We start from the raw sequence: 19,179 nt of genomic DNA, 5'->3' as shown, positions 1-19,179 counted from the left end.
ATGAAAGGTTTGACTAAGGTAAGGTTGACAGGGAACGAACACACACACACACACACACACACACACACACACACACTTTCCCATTCCATCTGAGATAAATTCAGTTCAACCCAGAAGTCCAGCCAAACAAACAGCTGAGTTTACGACAGGACGTTGAGAGAGAGAAAAAGACCTTGAACGCAACATTTACCGGCAACCTCTACCCAGGCGCTCAAACATTTACTGCCAGCAGTAATGGATTCCTTTAACTCTCGTTTATGTTGAGCCCTTCTCCTCCGGACGGGGGGAGTAAACAAATGTCACTCCGACTCGCTCCTCGCTGACTGATTAGAGTTTGTTTAACGGGACAAGTCTCAGCCGACAAAATGATTTTTAACGGGGATCTGATTTCAATCTTTGCAAGTGTTGGAGATCGATGTAAATCTTAAATAAATATGGTTTCAACATTAAGGGCGCCTTTCCACTGTTCGTCTCCCTGATGACTTGTCCTCTACGTCTCGATTAAGCTGTTGCTTTAAGTGCTGAAAGCAGACTGGGCGTTAATCATTAGAACAACATCGCGCCAAGGAACAGGCGTTAAATGTGACAGCCTTTTGCTATTTTCATTTTTTAAACCTCTCTCGCTTTCCTCGGCTTCTCTCTCTTTTTCCATGCATTCATCCATCTCTCTCTCTCCTCACTGTGGGTTATTAGGGGCCAGAGCCATAGGGGCTGAAGGTGTTGTTCTTGGACCGCTAAGTAAATCACCACTGTTTATGTTCCGCGTTGCTCTCCAGCTGATCATTAGCCCGGTTCACAACCCTTTACCCCCCCATTACTGCCCCCCACTCCCACTACACTCCCCCTCCCCGTCACTCTGTCCTCATGCCACTCTGACAGAAGGGTTAATCGTCGGTAGAGAATTAACTCTTTCAAATCAAACATTAACCTGAAAGCCTGTAGTGTGTCAGTCATTAAAACAGATGGCAAGGCAGCTTTATATGTGCTCTCTCTCTCACACACACACACACACACACGCACACACACACCCTGAGGCACTGCACCTCTGACGTGGTATTTAGTGTATTGCATCCCAATCACCAGAATAAATGCTGGCATTGAATGTTTCTGCACAGTATGGTTATGTTACATTTGCATCTTATTATCTAGTGGAGACAGCGAAGTTTATTTACATTTCGTCAACGCTGTGGTTAACTTGTGGCTAGGTTTAGGCACATAAACCACCCTAGGAAAAGATCATATTTTGGTTTAAAAAATCCCGGTTTTTGGTGGCCTAATCTCAGCTGGAGATGCAGTGATGTCTTGGAAAAAAGAACACTTTTCATGGCACCATCCCAGCAGGAAACGGAGCGATGTCTTGGTAAAGTAGCAGCCATTTTTGTGGCACTATTTTGGAAGGAAATGCAGCGATGTCTGTGTAAAATATCAAGCACTTTTTGTGGCACTATCACAGCAGTTTTAAATAGCATGTCTCAGTAAAAAACAACTACATTTCAGGTATATGTATAGAACATACAAACTGAACATATTCTTGCTTTGTCTGTGCTTGTGATGTTGCCTGAGGGATGACACATGATGATAGGGTTGGGGGGCAGGAGGAGAAGAAGGCGGGGGCTCACAGTCTCCCTCTGGCTCCCCTTTAAGAGGCTTGTTGTCTTAGGTTTCCATGAGGGCCCTGTGTGTGTGAGTGTGTGTGTGAGATGACAGTGTGTCTCCATGCCAGATGTGACCTATGCCATCAGGGCGTGCCGTCCATTAAAAGCAGAGCGTGCCCCCTATTAAGCCCCACCCAACACACACACACACACACCTTCAAAGTGTTTTCACAGGTGTGTGCTCAGAGTCAAAGCGCCCTCATGACAGTGACATGATAAACAGGGCTCTGGCGTGAGAGCATGGTGCTTTTACGTGTAAAGACAAACGTCACAGAGTTCCATTCAATAGACTGAGTCATTCTGCTGCATAATCGCGAGGAGACGGTGATGAGCCTGTGTGTGTATGCGAGTGGGAAGGAGGAAGGGGGGGGCTACTACCAGTGGCACTATCTCTGCCTCCTCGCCCACTTCAATGGGCCCTCGGCCAGCATTGATGTGGCTCTAAGCTAACTGCAGAGCTGTTAAAGGGAAACATATGTTGTGCATGTGCGCATGTGCGTGCATGGGTACTTAAGAGGATGGATCTCTCCAAAAACACTTGAGGATTCTATGATGCTGTCGGATGACGGGATAAACACCGCTTTCAGTGTCCTACAAAAGCACCAGGATTTTGGCAGTGTGTACCCTCACCTCGTCTCTGTTTATTTGACTTTCTGGGGACAGACGTGACTACATTTTGTTCAAATTGGTGCTTGTTTATCAAATCAAGGCCACAGTTTGCCAGAACTTCTTTTTATTCACCATTTTATTGCTGCCTGGAAGCCAAAGGCCTCCGCTGAGACACACACAAACACGATCAGCTTGCTAATCTTCGAGCTCCCCTTCAGCTGAAATATTCCACACTCCCGATCTTCTCTATCTCTTTCTCCCCCACCATCTTCCCGTCTCTCACCAGACTTCAGCCAGCGGAGCGAGGCTGCCAATTTGCAGGCTATAAAATAAATTGCCCATGCTAATTAAGATGGTCGGACGGGATTGAGGAGTGGAGAGGGGTAGAGAGCGATGTGGAAGTGGCCATAGAGAGCCGCAAAACAACCTGTTCTCTTCCAATTAGGCACTTTGCGGCCACTGCTGGTGAAAGCCAAGTCTACAAACGCCAACATGTTGAAGTGTTTGTGAAAGTGTATTTACATAGCTTTAGTGGGTAAACCTGTCGGTGTGTGATCCCTCAGGGGAGTACTTGTTTACGTGTGTTTGCTTTGTGTGAATATTTATCTTCCATGTGACCTTTGCTTGTGTGTAACCCCAAATGAAAGGCGGTACCAGCCCCTGAGGTCGACTTCCAGTGATCTCCACGCCTATAATCAGAGTGATAAACAGCCTGCATTCTTTGAGTTTCCCTTCATTGGCATGCACGAGTACCAGCCTCCCATCCGTTATCAGAGCATCTGTGTATCATCATTAACGTTACATGTGTTAGCCAACACAATGTTTTCCCAGCTAATACCCTGCTTGTTGATAAGCTGTTCTAATCAGCTAGCTTTGAGTCTCACTTTCTGCTTCTCTGTCTCTCGCTCTCACAAACACGGCTGTTAATTGATCTCAGAGCCCTGTTCTTGGCGGCAGGCAGCTCCGCAGTAGTCAAAACACAGAACAAACGCAAAGCATAACGAGGATCTGGATCCACTAAGGAAGCAACGGCACACCCATGGTGCTCCTCTCCACTGGGGGACGGCATGCAAAACATCCAGATGAAAAAGTTCTGCCCTGGGCTTAATCTGCAGCAGCGCCCCTGCAGCTCATTTCCCCCTGAGCCTTGATTCTCCTTTGGACTCCATAAGCAAAATCTGAATTACTGCTTCACGGTTGTATGCCGCCGCACACCAGTCAGGTTTATATCCAATGTCTTTGAAAACATGCATATCTTCAACTTAGGAGCATGGAAGTTCTTTACAATCAGCACAGTTTCTTTTTTTGATGTCTTAGATATAAACTGTCAGCACTTCATCATTGTATCCTATTAGACATCTGTGTACATTTTAGTACATGGATGATTGAGTAATGGCCAAAAACATGTTTTACCGTGAATGTCATCGTGACCTTGACATATGACCTTCGACCATAAACGTCTAATCAGTCCATTTTTGAGTCCCACTGAACGTTTGTGCCAAATTTGAAAAACTTTTCTAGAGGTGTTCTTGAGATATAATGTTCAAAAGTATGAGATGATTGTAAGGTCAAATTGACCTTGACCTTTGACCTATGACCACATAATTGTAATCAAAATATCATTTAATTCTAGTGGACGTTTGTGCTAAATTTGAAGAAATTCCTTTGAGGCATTTTTAAGATATCGCATTCACAAGAAAGGGACAGACGCACAACCTGAAAACAAAATTCCCTTTTGCTCCAGCTCTCTACTCCTGACTCTGCGTCTTCTGTCCACAATATTCATATTTCTTGCTAGATCCTTATTTCCTCATATCTCAGTGCTCTATGAGTGTACTCAGCAGTTCTCCAATTGCCACTGGGCCCCTAACACGCCTCATTTATAATCAGTCCTGGCTAATAGATGAGAGTGGGAAATACCAAGCTAATCATGGGAAGAATGTAGTAGATTTCAACGGTAACGAGGGAGCGTGTGCGGATGAGTTTGTCGGGGCGGAGTGTCGCTTTGATCTCGTAAATGGAGCCACACTCCACCAGCTGTCCCGCCGTGATGGTGACACGCACAGAGCTCAGACACACAAACAGAACACTGGCCCAGATTAAAGGGAAGGAGGGGACCTTGCAGGGACATTCATCATGTCTCCGAGGTCACGGGGGGCCGTCCCACAGACTGCTGCTAAGGTTAATTAATGAAAGTGGTGTCTGCAGCACCTGTCTGCCTACAAGTCACTCTCCAGATATGTGCTGTCCTCCTCCTCATCTTCCTCCTCCTTCCAGTCCAAACAAAGGAAGGCAGCCAACCAACAGGAAATTCTTCCTCCTGGGATGCTGTGTTCTGATAAGATAGACATCCCTTGAGGATATTTATGGTTTATCATACATGGTTCCTGACTAAAAGTACCCAGAGGACTTAAGGAAGGAACTTAACCTCAACTTGACTGGATACCACTACAGTGAAAGCATTTCCTACACCGCTTCAGTTTACTTTCTCCACAACCAGCTCACCAGCGGTTATAGTGGCAGACTCATCCCCTTACTCTCGGATCTCCATCTGACAAACCAATGCTTGAAACATTTGCTGAATCAATGCTTAACAAATGACGCTCATTTTACAATCATTCACACCAGATAAAAACTGCCACAGTTATGGAACATATGGGACTGTGATTCAGTGGTGCTGAATGGAGCATATTGCTCGCCATATTGCGATTGCATAATTTGATGCTCTGGTGCCTTGACTAAATCACAAACAAACCATGAAACTAGACACAGAGGCTCTTTCTGGCACCATTATCAGAATTATTCCTACAGTTTTCAGACTGTATCGCATTTGGTATGATGATAGCGCAAGATAAAGACAAATGAGATAGAAATTACATGTGATGTGGATCTTATTACAGTGTTTTTCTAACCTTAAACCATGAACTCAAGCTTAATTTGATATATGAATCATGGGTAGATTATGAGACAATGGGCCTCTGAGCACAGATAAGCAAAGGGCCCCACTATGTCTTCTATACTGGAGAAAGACATACATACTCCGTGTCTGTTTTTTGTGTTTTTAACGTAGATGTTAGGGTCTCTCTGAAGTAATTTTGTGTCTCTGTGAGGTCATTTTCTGTCTTATTTGGTTGTTTTGTGTCACTTTGTGGTCATCTTATCTCCTTGCGGTTGTTCTGTGTCTCTGAGGTAATTCTGCATCTTTTTTTGTCATTTTGTGTCTGTAGTTATTTTGTGCCCCCTTTGGTTGTTCTTTTTTTTGACTGTTTTGTGTCACTTTATTGTCATCTTATGTCTCCTTGTGGCTGTTTTGTGCATCTTTAAAGCTATTTTGTGTCTGTTGCTGTTGTTTTTTTTGTCTCTTTGTACTCATTATGTATCTCCTTGAAGTTATTTAATGTGATTCTGTTAACTAATTTGTGTCTTTTTTGGTAATTTTGTGTCACTTTGTAGCCATATTATGCCTACTTGTAGTTGTTTTGTGTCTCCTTGTGCTTGTTTTGCCCTTTTTGGTAGTAAATGTGTGTCTCTTTCCTGTCGTTAAAATTTGCAAGTTAAGGGCAGGGGCGCCCATTGACCATTTGGGCCCCTGGGCCTGTATACGTAGGCCAGTTCAGTAATCCCTCTATGATTTTAATGAATAAAAAATTAGGTTCTATATTTTACATATTGTGTGTGTCACCATGTTACGTAACAGCTCAAATAGCTGGGATAAAGTGAAGCTGCAGCAGTGTCAGGCCACCCACCTGTCTTGAAGATCTCGTATCGGATGGAAAAACCTGCTCCATGCGTCTCGTAGTCAGACACAAACTTGATGAAAAGCTGGTTTCCAGACGAGACGACCGGAGAGGGGGCGATCTTTCCGCAGTACTTCCCCACTAGCTGACCGCTCTCGTCCACGCCGTCTCGCACCTCCACATAGTCATACCTGAACAAGGCAAGAGAAAAGGAAACGTTTGTCACGCTGTGATTCAGAAAACAGATTTTATCATTTGGTTTTGTTTGCTGGACTGTATCAGTGTTATCACACTCTGGTTGTGCATGTATGAAGACACACACAAACACACACACGGAGATAAACACACATAGATGAATACTCAGAGGACCACATAAACGCAGAGCAACACAGCATATTGTCCAGGTAATGTAGTGGAAATAAAAGACTGTGTACTAATGAGGTCTCAGGTTAAAACTCAGAGAACAGGTGGGCAGGTTATATGCTTTCATTATATCGACCTGACACACACACACACACACAGACACACTACAGAGGTTTTGTGCTCCCAGCAGCACTGAGGTCAGCTTTACGTAACTGCTTTGACTACTGATCTCCAGCTGAACTGTTGTGTATCTCCTGTTTAACTGCTAGATAACACTGACAGTGTGTATGCCTCTTAGATGAGAGAAAATGGGAACTGAAAGTGATTAAATCTTGGCCTTTGGCTTCGGCTGGTGTATAGAAAGAGCAGGTGTTAAAGCTGTTGAACACACACGCATACGTACACAAACATCACATTGAAATGGAATTTCAGACCCACGGCTATTGAAGGGAGCAGCCTCCTAATTGAGTCGGTGCGCTGTTTAGAAGAGGAAAACAGCTTTGAAATAGGACTGGGAACAGGAGCCATGACTCACACACACACACACACACACACACACAAAATCTGGCATGCGAAACTTAAGCTGGTGGAGGAGAAATTAGAGTGACTGGCCGACGAGGGTGGTCTAAACAGCCTCTGGTTATCAGTGTGTGTTTTCAGGCTCTTGTTAAATGCACTTGAATGGCGGTTTTCACTCTTGTGCCTGTGTGTGTGTGTGTGTGTGTGTGTGTGTAAGTTTGCATGATGGTTCAGATGACTTTTCCGTGCTGTGTTTTGACTGTGAGTGACGGCGCGAGCGCAGCTCCAAAAGCAGATTTGGGTTCAGGTTTCCACAGTTCCTAATTGCCCATAACGCCCTGTTTCCCGCCAAGTTCTCAGCTCTGCAGGCCACTTAGCGAACATATTCCCTGCCCAAACCCTGATGACCTGCTGCGACGCTCCTCCATCTTCATCAGAAAAAAAAAAAAAAGCAATTCATATGCAGTAAATTACACAGATTATTTCTGATGTATGTGAGCATAATGTGCAGCAGGTGTGCACAGTCGCACATATGCTTCTTTCTGTCTCCTCCTCCTTTCCTCAGAAAATATGTGCCTTCTGGCCATAGGGGCCCATTTTCATAGTTTTGCTTGATTCCCAAATTACTGTCAAAACATCGCGTCTCCTTAGCAATTCTGAATTCACTTAATGCACAGGATTTCACACAAAAAGGCGATTTACACTTTGAATGATGGCTCGGGGACGGCTAAATCCCTCAGGTGGGGCCTGACTTGTGTGCACACGCAGCTTTTGCCACCTTTTTCTACAAAAATGGTCTCCTTCACCTGCTTCCAGTTTAAAAAACATATTTGCGAAACAGAAATCACGCTACCAGAGGTGATCTGGGGGCAGTGGGGCGGGGTGTCTGCTGGGGTTTTAGACGTGAAATATGAAAGCCAGTAGTGGGAGTGAGTGAGTGAGAGAGAAGGACAGAGTGTAACTAAATGCAGAGCTGGACAGAAGTGGCGCTCCTTAAAATTGGGTCCCCTGAGGAGGTGCGGCGGATGGATGACTTCACTCGTCTTTCTGCTCGGATGGAGTGATCTGAGGTGATATGGAGCTGTCAACATGCATCAAGTACCTCTCCTTCTTCTTCTCTCCTTTAAATCTTTAGTGTCTTGGGTTAAAGGTTTGGTACCTGGCAAGAAAGCTGCTGTCTGTCTACAAAACAAATGATTGCCAGTAGGATCTGATATCCAGCTTTTTGCTCTTAAAACCTCTTTCAGGATGCACTCCATACATGCACTGTAGTTGCATTTCAACTACAGTGTTATCAAAAACTCTCTGGAAAAATCTCATTTTCTTTATTTGGGTCCTTTATATTTGACTCCCTGAAGCTCAGTCTTCTCTGTTCTTTGTTAAATTCCCTGCTCGGGCTCTTTGGCCTCCCTGTGTTGTGATTTCAGACCAGGTCTTCTTCTTCTCTCGCCGCCGGGCCACCAGCTGTGGCAACAGCCCAGCTCAGCTTACACAAGCTCCACTTTGTCTCAGCTACTTTATCAGCTGCAATGCAGTAAAAATACTAGTTTCACATGGTGTTTACAGTGTTTTCAGGCCCAGTACTTTGTGGGCTAAATGGCAGGGGACTAACTCATTAAATTCTTTTTTTATTATAACGATGTCATTGTTTAGTTCAGTCACCGGCGCAAATATTTATGATGAAAGAGGTCAAAGTTACAAACGTATCCTTTTTTGCACAAGAAAAAGTAGTTGTCTTCCTAATAATATCATTGCTACTGAAAGGAGGGCATGTACATTGATAAAGGCAGCTTAAACGAAATTTCTGGATTTTGTGGTTTTCTGACTGTAGTGAAGCTCATCAACATCAACATTTAAAGAAAAGTCCAACAATAAGCACTAAGACTTCTTTTCCAAATGTTTGCAACTCTCCCCTTATCCCCTCATCCTTCTCTGATTCTCCTCCTGATTTCTCCTTTCCTTCCTTCACTCCTCTCCTTTTCTGATTCCTCTTACAAATCCCTTTTGATTCCTCCCTCTCTCCTGACTTCTCTCCTCTCCCGAATCTTCCCCTCTCCTCTTTTTTTTGATTCCTCTTCTGATTCCTTTCCTATTTTCTCCTGGTTCCCCTCCTCTCCTCTCCTCCTCTCATGTCTTTCTCCTCTCCTCATTCCTCCTCCTCCTCCCCATCTCTTCCTCTCCTCTCCTCTCCTCTCCTCTCCATCTTTTGGTTCCCAGCTCACAACAGAGAGCATCAATCTCTCCGTGGCCCCGCTCTGTTCTATCAGCAGACTTATAATTCACCTCAGAGCCTCTGTTTCTGCAGCTATCTGCACCCCACCCCCCCACCCAGCAACTGCCAAAAGCTGAGCATTGCCAGACGCCTAAAAAATTGATGCCGAGATGCATCATTGACAAGGAAAGCTGCAGCACCGCTAAAGGAGCCGGGCAAGTGTTTGTATGCTTTTTTCTGTGTGTTTTGTGTGCACGATGTATGTGCAAACGTGTGTGTGCATGCAGAGCTTTACACATAATATGTTATTTTTTTATGTGTGCACACAAACAGTTGCACAGTTTTTATTTTGCCAACTCCTTATTCACCATCCAAGCGAGAGGGATACTCTTATTTTCATTCCTATTTCCACTGCTCGCACCTCCAGAAAAGCTGTTTATTGCTTTTTTTTTTACCCAGGCGCATCATCATCAGCTCGGATGGCCCTCGTAAAGGCAGCGCAGCGGGAGAGAGGATGCAGATGGAAGCGAGAATACACCCTGGGGGTCCTCGCTGTGTGCTCTGTGTGCGAGGAAAGAAAGAAGAGAGAGAAAGAGACCTCCTTTTCTAAAATGTCTCTATTTGTGCCTAAATGACTGGTGTGTCAGCCAGAACTCCGGCGGTTCTGCGCCAGTGGGCCCACACGCTCTGCTCGCCTAACACAGATCCATCCAGACCCTTATCATCTGGAAGACATTATGGCGAACGCTTGGCGGGGCAGTTTGACGGCTCCGAAAGGCACTCCTGTTGCCAGCTGGGTTAAATGTAGCTCGAATCCATTGCCTTAAACACCTGTGGGGACTCGCTTTTAGGGTGTCCATAGGGAAGATGGGGGACAGTTAACAACCTCTTTTTAGGATCATAAAAGAAGAACATGACCTATTTTAAAACCCCGGATGGACCCACAGTTTCAGGGTCTATCTGACCTTTCTATTTAACCCTTTGAAACCTGGAGCCACAACTCTTCTTTTGCTGCTTTCAGGCACCTTTCTCAAGTATTTAAACCTAATTTAAAGCTAATCGGTTTGATTTCTCCAAAATAATGTAAATAATTTTAAATAATGTTAGAGAAATTTATTATAATTTTATCTTCTATCATTTTCTTGTTTGTTTTTTTACCACCTTTTTCTCTTTTTTTGTGAAAATTTTCATGTAATTCTCTTGTACTTAATTTAATTTCATTTTGGGGTCATTTCTTGCTGTTGAGTTGCTCTTTGCATTTTTTTTCTGTATTTCTCAGGTCATTTTCATGTTTTGTGTGTCTTTTTCCTCTTTCTTTTTCTTTTTTTTTCTAATTTCCAGGTAATTTTACTGAACTTTTTTTGGATAATTACTTGTTAATTTTGGGGGTATTTCTTCTTATGCCGCTTTTTGCCTGTTATATTAACTATAATTACCATAATAAGATATTTTAAATAATGTTAAAAACATTTTTTTATATAATTTTAAGAATTTTTTAGGTAATTTCCTTTAAAAGAAAACATATTTCCTTTTTCATTAATTTATTTATGCTAATTTTCAGGTAATTTTTTTGTACTTTATAAAAAAATCAAATTAATTAATTTAAATTGGTAATTTCTTCTTCAGTTGTTCTTTGTCGTTTTCCCACATTTTGAAATAAATTCATCCAATTTGTTCAGGTTTCCAAGGGTTACACTTAGATTCTTCTCCTCAGGGGGCTGCGTGGTGATTTTTTTGTTGCTGTATCACTCTTGTTCTTATCCCTTATGACAGTACAATCCAGCTGAGCCATGCACCTATTTGTCTGTCTCGCCTGCTTTGGGTCTGGGTGGGCCTGCCAGCACGCCTCAACACACACACACACACACACACAGACAATCACACACGGCCAGTAAGCTGCCTACCACAGTGCTAATAGTGAAAACGGTTTGCCAATCCAGTGGGGAAATTAAAGGGAAAAAGAGAGGGGGGGGGGCGGTTGAGGAGGGAGTGAATGTAATTCTCAACGACCTTCGCTTCACCGACTCAAATGTATTAGCCTGCCTCCTTTCTTCAGGCACAGAGAGAAAGCAATCCGCTAGTGTCAAACGAGAACATTAGCCCTCCTTGCAAAGCCAAAGAGAAGGCGACAAACCAGCGGCCTAACAATATAACAGTTATATTGCCTGAAGCTTTCCCATGGAAACAATCTGTCCTCCCTCTATAAATGTCTGCTTGATTTGGTTCTATAAAAGCAATACAATCTGAGGCAATGGAATAAAGCTATGACAGACTGGATAAGCCTCGCACAATTGGTTAGATTTCTTAATCAGACCATTTATAAGCTCAAGTATGCCATGGAAACCCTAAGAACAAGAGCTCTTTCTTTGCTATTACTCCCCTTTGGTTCAGCTGCTTATACAACACTTTTTTTTTTTTGGTGTTTCTCTTTCTGCGCCTGTCACAGTATAACCTGCAATCGCACCAAAACATGTCACCTACAACATGTCAAAACATCTCCGGGTAACACGAGTGGAAAGGCCTAAACAACGGGCTCGGGACAGCTCTGTGAGGCCCAGGGGACTTAGCGGGAAAAGAAGAAAAAAAAAGGACTTTGTCGCGAGCTGTCAGAAAACTCCAGAGACCTCACGTGTTAACAGACCCTCACTTGAGGCTCCGGAAAAACATCATTAACGTTTGTACAAGACAAGCTGATCCTCAACTTACTTTTTCCGAGCCTGGAGGGGACATACGTCGTCGAAATAAAATGGTCCCTACCTCCTGTACTGCCTCCCTCGTGCATGTGACATTCATTAACCCGCACTAGAATAACAAGTTCCCTCTTTTCTGTAATGACCCCCACTTCGGCTCACCTGGACAGACGAGGAAGAGCGGAAAAAACGGGTCTACAGCTGAAAACATTAACCCTAATTGACTTGCTAACATTAACATTTTTATTGAGGATCAAGATCGTTAAAACAGAAAGCATGAAGCTGGGGAAAAAAAGGGATTTCTTTCAGCTATCACCCTCTCCACTGACGTGCCTCCACTTCTGAATCCACAGAAAATTATTGCAGCAGTTGAAGGCCTCAGAACGTGGCAACCCACCCAGCGGGACAAACCACCAACCAATCAGAGCTGATGGGTTCAGAAGTGGTTCCTCGTCGACGAAGGGAGAAGGGCATGATTGCTTTGCTCACCACTGCGCTGCCACATAGAAGATAATAAAAGATGGATGAAAAGATGGATACTCGCCACCCAAACTGCCCAGCTGCACTGTAAAATCTGACAAGTTGATTTTCCTTAAAAAAGTCTCCGAAACTTGAGAAACTTGCCTTGAAAAATGAAAGTAAATATAACTATTAGTATTAATTTATGTTTACTTTATATCTAATTGTTAAGTTTACTTAAAATTTAGTTAAATTTCATAATAATAAAAAAATAAATGATTTTATTTGTAATGTACTTAACATTTGGAGCAATTCTCAAAGTGCTACAAGATAAAAGCATTAGCATCAAAAAGCAGGTAAAAACAACAAAAATAAAAGCATATTTAAAAATCATAAAAATAAATAAATAAAAACAGAGCATAAAAGCAAGTAAAACAACCAGAAAGAAGTTACTTAAAAATCATAAGTTAAATCAGACTAGCTTGGTTTCCTCAAGTTTCTAACACTTAAAAAGATCAATTTGTAATTTTGAAATTGCAGCAACTTCAGAATATTAAGTAAATACAGCTACATTTTCAGCGAACTTAACAATTAGACATAAAATAAACATAAATTAAGAGAAATAGTTATATTAACTTTCCTGTTTCGAGGCGGTCAGTTTCCAAGATTACTTTACGTCAGCTCAACCTGTCAGATTTTCACAGTGTGCACCTTCAGACTGGCCGTTTTGGGTGTCGCCCCCCACATCATCTTGCTCATATTTTTAGATGTGATGGCTGATTTTGCGGTGGCCACATGCTTGTAAAGCATATTCACTTTCCTGGGCAGCAATTATCATTAGCATTGATGGATTTAGCGTGCCTCCATCCATTAGCTTTCCTAATTACACTGTCTAGAGATCTGCTGTCGCCAACAATCAAATTAATGAATTTGGCTATTTAGACTCAATTATTGCACCCCCCCTCCCTTGCAACATGCACAATAATCCTTTATTTGGAGATACGCGCACAGAGTGACGGATCTGACCCAAGGCAGCACAGAACAGCCTCTAACTGCGCAAAGGGGAGCTGAGGGGTGGGGGGGCTAAAAAACAAGCAGGAGAAATAAAACCACAAAGCCTCTACTGTTAGCAGGCTGCTTAAAGCCCCCGAGCTCACCTCACATGTAAGGCCCGATGTGCTTTCAACCCTGGCGAAGCTCAAGTATGTTCAGCTGACTTTCCATTCCCACGGGGTCACTGTGACAAACCCACAGGGCCAAAACAGAGCTCAGCATGTTTTTAGTGTTGCTTCATTAAAATAATGAAGTGTGTCAAATGGGTCACAATAATGTGATTATAGAAATGTGAAGAAAAGACCCAGTAAATTTGCTCGCTGTTGCTTGAGTCATTTGTCGTAAGTGGCCTAAAACATTAACCTGAGCGGATAATGGTTCTCTAAGTTATTATCAATAAAAAATACCTATATTTCCTCAAAAATGTAGTTGGTACATTATATTCCTCTGCTTACTATTTTGCCATGTAGTGCCTCTAATGGCCTTACTGTATGTGAATGAAAACAACCAATCAGAGTCAAGGAGTCTCAACGCAACTGTCAGTCAGTGCTCATGAACTGCTGTCAAACTGTCCATCAATTCTCATTCCAAAGTCGTCAAATGCTGCTGCTTTTGCAGTGATTTCGGCGCAAGATCCAGACGGCAAGAAGCCACCTTTTGCATGACACTGCTGGATGATGTCAGCTGAACCCAGCCACACAGAAAAGGTCGCTGCATTATTATGTGGCGTCAGACAACTGGATAGCATCTGATGTGGGAGAACGATACACGGATAGTCGGTGTCAGTTGAGAACACGGCAGGATGGTCTGGCTGATGGGTAGTGCTTCATATTTCAGTTAGCTGTTTCCAACATGGTGGTGGGGTCTCAAAGATTCTTATTTAACAGCTAAACAGTCCACTAAAATATGTTTCTGAAAACATTTGACGTGAGAAATAGGTAATGCAGTAACATAATCTTGATTCATATTTGACCGCAGTTCACGAGCAGTGAGTGACATCACTGACAGCTGTATTAGTGACTTCTCAGCTCTGATTGGTTGTTTTTGGTGCGCCACAGTCGATTCGAGTGAAGCAGTAGAAGAGGAAGACAGTGACAGTTTCAGCAAATATGACACAAAGTAATTTCTATAAAGTTACAACTATAATTTTCAGGGGCTTGATGGTTTTAAAACCTATATTATTTTGATTCCTGCTGTGAGATTACATTGTTCTCACATTTTACATTCAAGATGGCCTTCTTATTGAGCTTTTGCTAATAAAAAGTTCATAGAAAAATGTGAATAAAACATAATGACCAGCTGATTATCCCCTAAAATTAAATAATAATACATTAAAAGTTACTAAAATTCAACTTTTTAATATCCATTTTTGCATTTTTAATATTTCTATCAAATATTAACTGCATTTTTTAGCATTCCAAATAAAATGTGATAAATGTTTAAAAATGATTAATATTCTTTTTTAAATGGAAAACAATGAGCCCTTAACTTGTGTAAACCTGTAAAATGCATCAGCTCAGCATCGGCTGTCTTTATGCAGTACAAAACAATAGGTTACCAGTTCAACAACATTAATATATTGATAAATAATGAAAATGATTAAATCAATTTGCAGTGCCGTGCTGATGTGTAAAGTTCAAGACTGTATGAAAGCTGTGTTTAATAGCAGCAGCTGTGAGCAGAATATCCATCTAACCACATTTCCTTTCTCCATCTCACATCTTGTTATCATGAATACGGCGAGAACTACCAAGTGCAATTAATTAGAAAACTGCCCATGGCAAAATGGATATACACATTTAGCACTTTTTCCCTGCTAAGCGAGCTTCGGAAATGAAATTGCTTAGCATACAGCATCGCTTCGTATGCATCTTAGTGTGCAGAAATGAATATTCACGCGCCAATGTATGCTTTTACAGCTGAATCCCTTTGGGTACATTTCTAAGAAACGCTTCATAGAAGTAAAGCCACGGCATAGTAACGGCCTTATTATATAGTCATTTTGAATGAGCGCTATTATGCAATATGTCAGTTATAACACCCTATCATGAAAAGGTTTAACACAACAAAGCCAGACACTCTGTGATAGGATTTACAAAGGGCCAAGAGAGAATGAGGAAACTGGTATAAAAAGTCTGAGAAATACATAGAAAGAAAGCAAGCCGACGAGATAGAAAGGATGAAAAGTCCCATGTGTTTCCTCAAAGAGGGGAGAGAGAAAGAGAGGGAGGGTGAGAGAAGCACTCCAGCCCATTTCTGGGGCCATTACAGGGGGGAATGGCTCCCATTTGTCCCACCTTGACATTTGAGAGGATCTCTGATTACACAGGAGAGAGGGGCAGGCAGAGGTGAGCGAAGAGAGAGTCCTCCACAGGGGTCTGTGGCACGGCTCAGATGATACGCCACCGTTATAACAATGAGAAGTCAAGGGTAAAAATAACAGGGCACCGGGAGAAAGGGGGCAATGTGGCACAGCTGGGCTGACACGAAGAGCGTCTTTTTTTAAACACACTGTCCCCGCCCTGCTATAGTCACCTACACTAACCCCTCTGGTAACCTATGGGACTCATATATACATGCACACCCTGCCGGGTGTTAGCGGGCTGCTCCATCTCAACCTACCGTATAATAAAGACTCAAAGACCCATGATCCTAAGATGTAAGTGTGAATATGAAAAAGAACTAAATGCATTTTAGGCCCTTAAGCAGGTTATCAGAGAAAAAAGAGGAGCACACATTACTGAGACCTGTGCGGATAATTCGGCTCCTGGTAACAATCTCTTGATCAAATGAACACTGAAGGAATTCTAAGCAGAAGAAGTTTATGCTGGTTGCAATCTGCGATCCTCACCACTATATGTCATTAAATCCCCCTAAAATCTTACATACTCTTCCTTTAACATAGCAGCAGATATATATTTCCATTAAAAATACCAAAAATGTAATTTGGTTCACTATCACTTGGAGTAAGTGTGACTTCATAATGAACTCCAAACTTTCAGAAGAGACCAGGACCATGACCCCAATCAAAAGGGCCTGAGAACAGTATTCCATTTATTCTGCGTATGTCACAAAAAAGGGGTGCTTGTTAGGGGACAGACTATTACTGGATATCCTGTTCAGGACTACATGTGTAGGATGTCCATGATTGAGGCCCGGCATGCTGGAACCATGTGACAAGGAGAAACACGAGGAAACGTGGAGATAATTGTCAACAACCTTGAACTAGTGACCCACTGAACTTAGCATGGGACCAAAATTAGTCATGCGAATGCTGTAACAATGAGAATATCCATTCCCCAAAAATCGAGCGGCATATACAAAGGCAATCATCTATCTGTTTCTGATGCTGTGAGAAGCTACAGTGGTGCTCCCCCGCCGGGTAATGAGCTATGTGTGCGAGGAGCACGCCGCATTCAAAGACGGCGAGAGGAGCTGAGGAGGAGAGCCGGGGAGGGAGGGGAGGGGTGGGGGGGGAGTTGAGGCTGAGGTCAACTAAAGGTAAAGCCTCTGGGTGCTGTTCAAAACTCTCTCTCTCTCATCTCCACAATGGGCAGGAAGGGTGAAGGCGAGTGTGGTGTGGGCGGGATGGTGGCGTTGCTGGGTTAAAAGGAAACTGGCTGGCAAAGGAGACAGAGAAGGAGTGTGAAGGCATGAGCAGTTGATATGGGGGACAGAACAGAAACAAAAGAGAGAAGTAGTGCAAATAGCTGATAGAGGGAGTTGGCAAACAGGTGCCAACATGAATTCAGCAAAAGGTTCAGAGGCGTGAAGCATGCTCTCTGTGTCGGAGATTCTTTTACATGGCTCAGCAACAGCTTGGAAGCTCGAGGGCAATGGTGGTAATAACTGCACTGGGAATTATTCAATTAAACGCCCCATCCGTCCCCCCTAGCGCTCTCCCTCCTCTTTCTTTTTCTCTGTCCTCTCTGCAATGTGTGGAGGCGGAGGGGGATTGAGGGGGTCAGAGAGCAGTCTGGGCTGGGAGCTTCATGACCCGGTCAGCTGGCTGGACACTCAGACACTTGGCTGAAAGCAGGGGAGACTGGAAACAGACCCTGAGAGAGAGCCCTGGACGACTGGGATTGTCCGTTTGAGTGTATACAATATGGACAATCAGCCACCTGACCTTAAACCACACAATAACCTTGAGACAAGACAAGCTATTCCCAGTTCTCAACAGGAAGAGGGAAAAGGATGGTGATAAAAATAAATAAAGGGAGTGTTTTTACAAAAGCACACATTTGCTCGCATGGCCAGTTGATCAGTTGCTGCCAGGCTGTTTCCTTTCAATGTGGATCAGCCCTTGGACACGATATCTAGCGTTTATAACCACATCCTTTATTTAATCCTGAAGGCTGTATTGTTCTCACTGCGTGCTAAGAACTCAGATTTTCCAATGATGCAGCACTTTGAAAGCCAAAATAGGCCGTGCTGTGAGGGCCACGCGCCAAGCGGTGTATCTCTTCCGTGGTGTTGGGCAGAGAAGCTGAACGCTTGGCATTACAGGGCTGATCTAAGTGCTGACGGCCAGCCAGCACCTGCCAGCATTTGGAGGGCAAGGTGACTCCTCCATTAACTGGCCATACAATCAAAGTTTCCTGCCAACTTGAGCCCCTTTCCCACCTGACGAAAAAAACCCACTAACACCTACTCACATCTGGCTTTTGTCTTTAGTGGGAAAGGTTACTTTCAGCATTCATTCCTGCGGCGAATGACTCTGTAGTGGTAAGTGGTATTTATCAGTGCCAGGTCTGATCGTCAGTGATGGAAACATGACACAAAGGAGGACCAGGCCCTTCGGGAGTGCGCAGGGCTTTGAAGGCAGTTTTCATAGTGGTCAAACAGTGAACTTACAACTGAGTCTATAAAAGACTTCTTGTGACTAACTTATATTGAGAAAGAGATGTTTGTAAATCAGTGGATACATTTTTTGAGCATCACAACCACCACAAAATTACAAAAAGACTATTCCGTCTGATAACATTGTTAAGTCTTGAAGAGCTATACGATTAAATCATTTTATACCTATGCAAGTTAGCAGAGCACCAAGCTGGAAGTCATTGGATTGTCCGCTGAAAGTGTCTCATGCGCTTGCTCTGTGATGCAAAAGCAATGCCAATCATAAGTAATTTTTATATGCAGCAGTTGAACCATTTTGCCATTAAGCATTTTCACACCGTTCTCATTCCAAAGACGTGAAATTCTGCAGCTTTTGCAGTGCTTTCGGCATCAGATCCCGACACCAAAAGCCACCTTTTACGCCTGCACAATACACAGCTGGGCGGCGTCAGCTGAGAACGTGGCCGGATGTAACTGTTGTCAGTGTTATTACATGCTGTAGGCAGCATGAAACGCAGACTGTTGGTGTCAATTGAGAACACAGCTGGACGAAACCTGTCACGTCCACATGATGCGCGACAGGACAGCGTCAGGTTGAATTTCAGCTGGTAACAAGGTAACATAAGGAGTTCAAGGGTGCCTTAAGGGCGAGTGGCCGGGGTGGTGGGTGGGTCCAACAAAACCCAGAGTTTTTTGTTATGTTCCCATGTGCCCTTTTTCCTAATCCTTACCATCCATGCCAGCATGTCCTTTTGATGATGTCCTGGCATTGGTATGTTTGTTTTGTTTAGTTTTGTTGCCTAAACATAACCACGTGCAGTGTTATCCCACCATTGGCTTGTGGTGATGTCACAGTAGCGCCATCCCAGAACATCAACAGCAGAAGCAGAAGGATACCTTCAAACGTAGACATGGAGGTCCACTGCAAAGCGGCAATATGTGACGACTTGAAGTGAGAATGTGTTGGCATTTTTCAAAGGAATGATGGGAGTCCCACCTCCAATGCTGTAGCCACGTCTCCTTATACTTCCATGGGCCAG

At 43.4% G+C, this 19,179-nt stretch overlaps 1 protein-coding gene across 2 annotated transcripts in view; it reads right to left on the bottom strand.

Annotated features, from left to right (window-relative positions):
- Positions 1-19,179, bottom strand: part of nrp1a (neuropilin 1a) — a 79,239-nt gene that overhangs the window by 45,651 nt on the left and 14,409 nt on the right. For both annotated transcript variants that reach the window (XM_042510845.1, XM_042510846.1), the window contains exon 4: positions 6,011-6,192. In XM_042510845.1, the coding sequence (XP_042366779.1) occupies positions 6,011-6,192 (182 nt within the window). The remainder of the gene's footprint in view (positions 1-6,010; positions 6,193-19,179) is intronic.

This window comes from Plectropomus leopardus, chromosome 21, assembly GCF_008729295.1.
Source record: "Plectropomus leopardus isolate mb chromosome 21, YSFRI_Pleo_2.0, whole genome shotgun sequence".
Classification (NCBI taxonomy): domain Eukaryota; kingdom Metazoa; phylum Chordata; class Actinopteri; order Perciformes; family Serranidae; genus Plectropomus; species Plectropomus leopardus.
Note: the sequence above shows the minus strand (reverse complement) of the source record. Positions and strands in the feature narration are given on the sequence as shown.